Source organism: Oncorhynchus mykiss, chromosome 11, assembly GCF_013265735.2.
Source record: "Oncorhynchus mykiss isolate Arlee chromosome 11, USDA_OmykA_1.1, whole genome shotgun sequence".
Taxonomy (NCBI): domain Eukaryota; kingdom Metazoa; phylum Chordata; class Actinopteri; order Salmoniformes; family Salmonidae; genus Oncorhynchus; species Oncorhynchus mykiss.
In genome coordinates this window covers 19,400,287-19,409,844 of record NC_048575.1, presented here as the reverse complement: position 1 = coordinate 19,409,844, position 9,558 = coordinate 19,400,287, and the positions used below count along the sequence as shown (strand labels likewise).

Below are 9,558 nucleotides of genomic sequence, written 5' to 3'. Positions count from 1 at the left end.
AGAGGTGTGAAAACGAGAGAGAGAGAGGTGTGAAAACGAGAGAGAGAGAGGTGTGAAAACGAGAGAGAGACAGAGAGAGAGAGGTGTGAAAATGAGAGAGAGAGAGAGAGGTGTGAAAATGAGAGAGAGAGAGAGAGGGGTGTGAAAATGAGAGAGAGAGCGAGAGAGAGAGAGGGGTGTGAAAATGAGAGAGAGAGAGAGAGAGGGGTGTGAAAACGAGAGAGAGAGAGAGAGAGAGGGGGTGTGAAAACGAGAGAGAGAGAGGTGTGAAAATGAGAGAGAGAGAGGTGTGAAAATGAGAGAGAGAGAGGTGTGAAAACGAGAGAGAGAGAGAGAGAGAGGGGTGTGAAAATGAGAGAGAGAGAGGGGTGTGAAAACGAGAGAGAGAGAGGTGTGAAAACAAGAGAGAGAGAGAGAGAGAGAGAGAGAGGGGTGTGAAAACGAGAGAGAGAGAGGGGTGTGAAAACGAGAGAGAGAGAGAGGTGTGAAAACGAGAGAGAGAGAGAGAGGTGTGAAAACGAGAGAGAGAGAGGTGTGAAAACAAGAGAGAGAGAGAGAGCGAGAGAGAGGTGTGAAAACGAGAGAGCGAGAGAGAGAGAGAGAGGTGTGAAAACGAGAGAGCGAGAGAGAGAGAGAGGTGTGAAAACGAGAGAGAGAGAGGTGTGAAAACGAGAGAGAGAGAGAGAGAGGTGTGAAAACGAGAGAGAGAGAGAGGTGTAAAAACGAGAGAGAGAGAGAGGTGTGAAAACGAGAGAGAGAGAGAGGTGTGAAAACGAGAGAGAGAGAGAGGTGTGAAAACGAGAGAGAGAGAGAGGTGTGAAAACGAGAGAGAGAGAGAGAGTGTGAAAACGAGAGAGAGAGAGAGAGAGAGAGAGGTGTGAAAACGAGAGAGAGAGAGAGAGAGAGGTGTGAAAACGAGAGAGAGAGAGAGAGAGAGGTGTGAAAACGAGAGAGAGAGAGAGAGGTGTGAAAACGAGAGAGAGAGAGAGGTGTGAAAACGAGAGAGAGAGAGAGGTGTGAAAACGAGAGAGAGAGAGAGGTGTGAAAACGAGAGAGAGAGAGAGAGAGAGAGAGAGAGGGGTGTGACAATGAGAGAGAGAGAGAGAGGTGTGAAAATGAGAGAGAGAGAGAGAGAGAGAGAGAGAGAGGGGTGTGACAATGAGAGAGAGAGAGAGAGAGAGAGAGAGAGAGAGAGAGGTGTGAAAATGAGAGAGAGAGAGAGAGGGGTGTGAAAATGAGAGAGAGAGAGAGAGAGAGAGAGGGGTGTGAAAATGAGAGAGAGAGAGAGAGAGAGAGAGAGGGGTGTGAAAACGAGAGAGAGAGAGAGAGGGGGTGTGAAAACGAGAGAGAGAGAGGTGTGAAAACGAGAGAGAGAGAGGTGTGAAAACGAGAGAGAGAGAGAGAGAGGGGTGTGAAAATGAGAGAGAGAGAGGGGTGTGAAAACGAGAGAGAGAGAGGTGTGAAAACAAGAGAGAGAGAGAGAGAGAGAGAGAGGGGTGTGAAAACGAGAGAGAGAGAGGGGTGTGAAAACGAGAGAGAGAGAGAGGTGTGAAAACGAGAGAGAGAGAGAGAGGTGTGAAAACGAGAGAGAGAGAGGTGTGAAAACAAGAGAGAGAGAGAGAGAGAGAGAGGGGTGTGAAAACGAGAGAGAGAGAGGGGTGTGAAAACGAGAGAGAGAGAGAGAGGTGTGAAAACGAGAGAGAGAGAGAGAGGTGTGAAAACGAGAGAGAGAGGTGTGAAAATGAGAGAGAGAGAGAGAGAGAGAGAGAGAGAGGTGTGAAAACGAGAGAGCGAGAGAGAGAGAGAGAGGTGTGAAAACGAGAGAGAGAGAGGTGTGAAAACGAGAGAGAGAGAGAGGTGTGAAAACGAGAGAGAGAGAGAGAGAGGTGTGAAAACGAGAGAGAGAGAGAGAGAGGTGTAAAAACGAGAGAGAGAGAGAGAGGTGTGAAAACGAGAGAGAGAGAGAGGTGTGAAAACGAGAGAGAGAGAGGTGTGAAAACGAGAGAGAGAGAGAGAGAGAGAGAGAGAGAGAGAGAGGTGTGAAAACGAGAGAGAGAGAGAGAGAGGTGTGAAAACGAGAGAGAGAGAGAGAGAGAGGTGTGAAAACGAGAGAGAGAGAGGTGTGAAAACGAGAGAGAGAGAGAGGTGTGAAAACGAGAGAGAGAGAGAGAGAGGTGTGAAAACGAGAGAGAGAGAGAGAGAGAGAGAGAGAGAGAGAGAGAGGTGTGAAAACGAGAGAGAGAGAGAGAGAGGTGTGAAAACGAGAGAGAGAGAGGTGTGAAAACGAGAGAGAGAGAGAGGTGTGAAAACGAGAGAGAGAGAGAGGTGTGAAAACGAGAGAGAGAGAGAGAGAGGTGTGAAAACGAGAGAGAGAGAGAGAGAGGTGTAAAAACGAGAGAGAGAGAGAGAGGTGTGAAAACGAGAGAGAGAGAGAGAGGTGTGAAAACGAGAGAGAGAGAGAGGTGTGAAAACGAGAGAGAGAGAGAGAGAGAGAGAGAGAGAGAGAGAGAGAGAGAGAGGTGTGAAAACGAGAGAGAGAGAGAGAGAGGTGTGAAAACGAGAGAGAGAGAGGTGTGAAAACGAGAGAGAGAGAGAGGTGTGAAAACGAGAGAGAGAGAGAGGTGTGAAAACGAGAGAGAGAGAGAGAGAGGTGTGAAAACGAGAGAGAGAGAGAGAGAGGTGTAAAAACGAGAGAGAGAGAGAGAGGTGTGAAAACGAGAGAGAGAGAGAGAGGTGTGAAAACGAGAGAGAGAGAGAGGTGTGAAAACGAGAGAGAGAGAGAGAGAGAGAGAGAGAGAGAGAGAGAGAGAGAGAGAGGTGTGAAAACGAGAGAGAGAGAGAGAGAGGTGTGAAAACGAGAGAGAGAGAGAGAGAGAGGTGTGAAAACGAGAGAGAGAGAGAGAGAGAGGTGTGAAAACGAGAGAGAGAGAGAGAGAGAGGTGTGAAAACGAGAGAGAGAGAGAGAGGTGTGAAAACGAGAGAGAGAGAGAGGTGTGAAAACGAGAGAGAGAGAGAGGTGTGAAAACGAGAGAGAGAGAGAGGTGTGAAAACGAGAGAGAGAGAGAGGTGTGAAAACGAGAGAGAGAGAGAGGTGTGAAAACGAGAGAGAGAGAGAGGTGTGAAAACGAGAGAGAGAGAGAGAGAGAGAGAGAGAGGGGTGTGACAATGAGAGAGAGAGAGAGAGAGGTGTGAAAATGAGAGAGAGAGAGAGAGAGAGAGAGATAGGGGTGTGACAATGAGAGAGAGAGAGAGAGAGAGAGAGAGAGAGAGAGGTGTGAAAATGAGAGAGAGAGAGAGAGGGGTGTGAAAACGAGAGAGAGAGAGAGAGAGAGAGATAGGGGTGTGAAAACGAGAGAGAGAAAACGAGAGAGAGAGAGAGGTGTGAAAACGAGAGAGAGAGAGAGAGGTGTGAAAATGAGAGAGAGAGAGGTGTGAAAACGAGAGAGAGAGAGGGGTGTGAAAACGAGAGAGAGAGAGAGGTGTGAAAACGAGAGAGAGAGAGAGGTGTGAAAACGAGAGAGAGAGAGTGTGAAAACGAGAGAGAGAGAGGTGTGAAAACGAGAGAGAGAGAGTGTGAAAACGAGAGAGAGAGAGAGGTGTGAAAACGAGAGCGAGAGAGAGAGAGGTGTGAAAACGAGAGAGAGAGAGAGAGAGGTGTGAAAACGAGAGAGAGAGAGAGGTGTGAAAACGAGAGAGAGAGAGAGAAAGAGATGTGAAAATGAGAGAGAGAGAGAGAGAGAGATGTGAAAATGAGAGAGAGAGAGAGAGAGGTGAAAATGAGAGAGAGAGAGAGAGGTGAAAATGAGAGAGAGAGAGAGAGGTGAAAATGAGAGAGAGAGAGAGAGAGATGTGAAAATGAGAGAGAGAGAGAGAGAGAGAGAGAGAGAGAGAGAGAGAGAGAGAGAGAGAGAGAGAAGTGAAAATGAGAGAGAGATGTGAAAATGAGAGAGAGAGAGAGATGTGAAAATGAGAGAGAGAGAGAGAGATGTGAAAATGAGAGAGAGAGAGGTGAAAATGAGAGAGAGAGAGAGAGAGAGAGATGTGAAAATGAGAGAGAGAGAGAGAGAGAGAGAGGTGTGAAAATGAGAGAGAGATGTGAAAATGAGAGAGAGAGAGAGATGTGAAAATGAGAGAGAGAGAGAGAGAGAGATGTGAAAATGAGAGAGAGAGAGAGAGGGGTGTGAAAACGAGAGAGAGGGGTGTGAAAACGAGAGAGAGAGAGAGAGAGATGTGAAAACGAGAGAGAGAGAGAGGTGTGAAAACGAGAGAGAGAGAGAGAGGGGTGTGAAAACGAGAGAGAGAGGGGTGTGAAAACGAGAGAGAGAGAGAGAGGTGTGAAAACGAGAGAGAGAGAGAGGTGTGAAAACGAGAGAGGTGTGAAAACGAGAGAGAGAGGTGTAAAAACGAGAGAGAGAGAGAGAGGTGTAAAAACGAGAGAGAGAGAGAGAGGTGTAAAAACGAGAGAGAGAGAGAGGTGTAAAAACGAGAGAGAGAGAGAAGTGTGAAAACGAGAGAGAGAGAGAGAGAGAGGGGTGTGAAAACGAGAGAGAGAGAGGGGTGTGAAAACGAGAGAGAGAGAGAGGTGTGAAAACGAGAGAGAGAGGTGTGAAAACGAGAGAGGTGTGAAAACGAGAGAGAGAGGTGTAAAAACGAGAGAGAGAGAGAGGTGTAAAAACAAGAGAGAGAGAGAGGTGTAAAAACGAGAGAGAGAGAGAGGTGTGAAAACGAGAGAGAGAGGTATGAAAACGAGAGAGGTGTGAAAACGAGAGAGAGAGGTGTGGAAACGAGAGAGAGAGGTGTGAAAACGAGAGAGAGAGGTGTGAAAACGAGAGAGAGAGAGAGGTGTGAAAACGAGAGAGAGAGAGAGGTGTGAAAACGAGAGAGAGAGAGAGAGGTGTGAAAACGAGAGAGAGAGAGAGTGAGAGAGAGAGAGAGAGAGAGAGGTGTGAAAACGATAGAGAGAGAGCGAGAGAGATGTGAAAATGAGAGAGAGAGAGAGAGAGAGGTGTGAAAATGAGAGAGAGAGAGAGATGTGAAAATGAGAGAGAGAGAGAGAGAGAGAGAGAGAGAGAGAGATGTGAAAATGAGAGAGAGAGAGAGAGAGATGTGAAAATGAGAAAGAGAGATAGAGAGAGAGGGGTGTGAAAACGAGAGAGAGAGATAGAGAGAGAGGGGTGTGAAAACGAGAGAGAGAGAGGGGTGTGAAAACGAGAGAGAGAGAGAGAGGTGTGAAAATGAGAGAGAGAGAGGTGTGAAAACGAGAGAGAGAGAGAGAGGTGTGAAAACGAGAGAGAGAGAGAGAGAGAGAGAGAGGGGTGTGAAAACGAGAGAGAGAGAGGGGTGTGAAAACGAGAGAGAGAGAGAGGTGTGAAAACGAGAGAGAGAGAGTGTGAAAACGAGAGAGAGAGAGAGAGAGAGGTGTAAAAACGAGAGAGAGAGAGAGAGAGGTGTAAAAACGAGAGAGAGAGAGAGAGGTGTAAAAACGAGAGAGAGAGAGAGAGGTGTAAAAACGAGAGAGAGAGAGAGGTGTAAAAACGAGAGAGAGAGAGAGGTGTAAAAACGAGAGAGAGAGAGAGGTGTAAAAACGAGAGAGAGAGAGGTGTAAAAACGAGAGAGAGGTGTGAAAACGAGAGAGAGAGGTGTGAAAACGAGAGAGAGAGGTGTGAAAACGAGAGAGAGAGAGAGGTGTGAAAACGAGAGAGAGAGAGAGGTGTGAAAACGAGAGAGAGAGAGGGAGGTGTGAAAACGAGAGAGAGAGAGGGAGGTGTGAAAACGAGAGAGAGAGAGAGGGAGGTGTGAAAACGAGAGAGAGAGAGAGGGAGGTGTGAAAACGAGAGAGAGAGAGAGAGAGAGAGAGAGAGAGAGAGAGAGGTGTGAAAATGAGAGAGAGATGACCAAAATCCAGAAAAGAACCGTTAACTTCTACAACTACCTAAAAAGATGCGATTCTCAAATCTTCCACAACAAAGCCATCACCTACAGAGAGATGAACCTGGAGAAGAGTTCCCTTAGCAAGCTGGTCCTGGGACCAAACAGAGCCCCAGGACAGCAACACAATTAGACCCAACCAAATCCTGATAAAACAAAAAGATAACTTGACACGTTGGAAATAATTAACAACAAAAAAGACAGAGCAAAGGACTACAGAATGGCAACAGTCTAAAGTAGCTTCATTTCCTGGTGTCCTCTCTTCACCTACACTGGTGATACAATAAAACAGATTGATGAAAGCAATAGGATGGAGCCCACAAAGCTAAAGGACCTGTCCAGCTTTAGGGACAATACACAGGCGTCATCTAGGGGCTTGGTGATTCACTTTACCATTTTCTCTGGAACTCATTTCTGACCTCCCAGTTCCAAAAAAAGCATATAATTGAAGAGCTTTGTCAATCTCAGCAAAAGAGAAATAGTTGTTTTCTGGAAAACAAGGGTGTTTATGTGAAATCAAAACAAGTAGTAAAGAAGAAAAAAAAGTTAGAAAACAGCACAAAGCCCTTCTGCCAAAGACTGAGTAACTAACTCACACATGCAAACACAAACTAAGACTGCACTAACACATACACAAATACACTTCAACACAACACATGTGTCAGCAGACAAAGCCATGCGTTATGGATGTGGGGAAAGAAAGTCCTTGCTCTGATTTCTGGGAAGAGCAACTTGATTTGTGTAACAGGCATAGACAGACACATAAGGACATGATTAGAGAAGAATGGGGGAGTGAGATGAGGGCAGCCGCGTAGGCCCTCATCCCAAAATGATTGAGAAGAAAAAAGAAAAAAATGCTCTCTACTTGTCAGTGTTCCAAATGGGACACTTGTCTTTTTACCTAAATTGAATTCATGATGCTAGATGCATAGGAAGTTTCTACATGAGTGTGCTATGTAGATAAACAAGGGAATGCTGCTCTCTCCTTACATACAAATAGATACAAAACACAATGGTGAGTTCTATAACCATCACCAGTCAGAAACCTAAGGGCACAATTGAAAACAGCATCTAGTGCTGCATGCATATAGATAATATCCCCATAATCAAAAATCGACATACCTAAACATGTAAACACTATCAGATAGAATTCATAGCAAGAAGTGCACTGGAATGACTTTCAATCTCATGGGATGGGTGGCCAAAAATAACTAACTGAAAGCCACACCACCAATATGACCACATTGAGGCATGTCACTGAGGTTCACTGGCTAAAAGCACCATGCCACTGCCTACTTCATTTGTACTGTGTTCATCAGTCAACACATGTATATTTTAGCTTTAAAATAGCTATAGAACTGCACATTTTCCTCTCAGCCTCATGGCAAAATGTGTAGACTACCATGAGATTAGCTTTAAAAAAATGCACGTTTCTCTTTGCCCCATGGCAAAATGTAGGACGTTAACTATCCCCCTGCCCCTGCAATGTTACAGACGCCAGTAACAGATGTTTTGATGCAGTGTTGTGAAATCATTGCTTCTTCACTTCAGCTTAGTTTACCACAACTTAACCATTAAGGAGGCAAACACACCCTCCTTTCCAACACACACACACACCTCAAGACCAGATTCAGAGCTCAGGTGATGGGGTACAATATAGAACTGTTGACCCTCATCCTAAAAACCCTACTGGTATGTTAATTCTACATTATAACAGCAGTTTGAAATCAGCAGGCACAGGAGAGTTTACAGTGGTTCAAAAAAAATCATAAACAGCCTGTCAGATTTAAATTATTTTATTGGATTAATGGGATTATTCGATTTGAAAAAGGTTAGGCTAATCTCTCCAAACTCCAACAGTCTCAATGGTGATTGAATTAATAAACAGCTCAATCTGTATCAATGTCGCCTAAAATTCTACCTTACCTAAATGTGTGTTTAATAGCCCAGTGACATGGGTGGCAATGCATGTTTACGTTATGAGTAGGCCTAAGCACTGGCAGATTGAAGAAAATAACGGCACTTGTCCCAGAACAGTTGAAAAGTTATCGATAGGCTAGTATAAAGAAGACGCCTATAGAAAACATAGGCCTATTCGAGCGGTTCAACTCACGGGAAATTATGTCGATGGCCACGGGAGGTCTGTCCCTGCAGCTCGGGTCGATGGTTCTGTTCCCGTCCATCCTCAGCCGGTCTGAGTAGAGAGAGGGCGCCGTTGACGAAAACAAAAAACTATCTATCCGTGCTCTGTCCCTCTACCACCCACATGCACTCAGTTGGCAGCAATGTCAATATTGATAGAAAATCTCAAAATAAATGATGTTGGAATGCTGCAAGGAACATGGGCTGCAGTTCACCTCTGGACTGCAACTGCGGGCAAACTCAGAGAAATCACCAGTTTCTAAAAACTTGGACCCGCCCTCTGCCCGGCTGCAGCGCACGTCATTTTCTGTGAACAGAGTTGTCTCTAACCGCAGGGACACCTCCACGGGGTCAATTGTGAAATCACACCCAGCTCGTAGAATGTTTTTACAAAATAAAATCAAAGTCCTCCGTTTACTTGAACACAATATCAACTGTACAGTAGTACAGTAGTATATTGTGGCTTTATCAAGCGTTCTGTTTCTCTGATCCTACCCTGCTATGTTCATGCTGTTGTAGGAGGCTTATTGTTGAGTTCTTGTGGTTCAATCAAACTATATTTATAGAGCACATTTCTTACAGGGGATGTATTTCAAAGCGCTTAACAAATAAAATAATAAAAGGGCAGAAAGATAAAAGCACAACACGTTTTCTAAAATTACACAAATTAAAATAGTAAAACAATATTACAATAAAAGTAGGCTAGACATGGGCCTCCCGAGTGGTGCAGCGGTCTAAGACACTGCATCCCAGTGCTTGAGGCATTACTACAGACCCGGGTTTGATCCCAGGCTGTAGCGACCGGGAGACCCATGAGGTGACTCACAATTGGCCCAGCATCGCCTGGGTTAGGGGAGTGTTTGGTCGGGGCTTTACTTGACTCATTGTGCTCTAGCGACTCCTTGTGGTGGGCCGGGCGACTGCAGGCTGACCTTGATTGTCAGTTGTTTCTTCTGACACTTTGGTGTGGCTGGCTTCAGAGTTAAGCGGGCGGGTGTTAAGAAGCGTGGTTTGATGGGTCATGTTTCAAAGGACACATGACTCGACCTTTGCCTCCCGAGCCCGTTGGGGAGTTGCAGCGATGAGACAAGATTGAAAAAGGATATATATACAGTGCCTTGCGAAAGTATTCGGCCCCCTTGAACTTTGCGACCTTTTGCCACATTTCAGGCTTCAAACATAAAGATATAAAACTGTATTTTTTTGTGAAGAATCAACAACAAGTGGGACACAATCATGAAGTGGAACGACATTCATTGGATATTTCAAACTTTTTTAACAAATCAAAAACTGAAAAATTGGGCGTGCAAAATTATTCAGCCCCTTTACTTTCAGTGCAGCAAACTCTCTCCAGAAGTTCAGTGAGGATCTCTGAATGATCCAATGTTGACCTAAATGACTAATGATGATAAATACAATCCACCTGTGTGTAATCAAGTCTCCGTATAAATGCACCTGCACTGTGATAATCTCAGAGGTCCGTTAAAA

At 45.3% G+C, this 9,558-nt stretch overlaps 1 protein-coding gene across 1 annotated transcript in view; it reads right to left on the bottom strand.

Moving 5' to 3' along the window:
- Positions 1-8,323, bottom strand: part of LOC110535440 (organic solute transporter subunit alpha) — a 13,215-nt gene extending 4,892 nt beyond the window's left edge. The window contains exon 1 of the mRNA XM_021620431.2: positions 8,042-8,323. Coding sequence (XP_021476106.2) covers positions 8,042-8,111 — 70 coding nt within the window. The 5' untranslated portion in view covers positions 8,112-8,323. The remainder of the gene's footprint in view (positions 1-8,041) is intronic.
- Between the last annotated feature and the right edge of the window lie 1,235 nt (positions 8,324-9,558).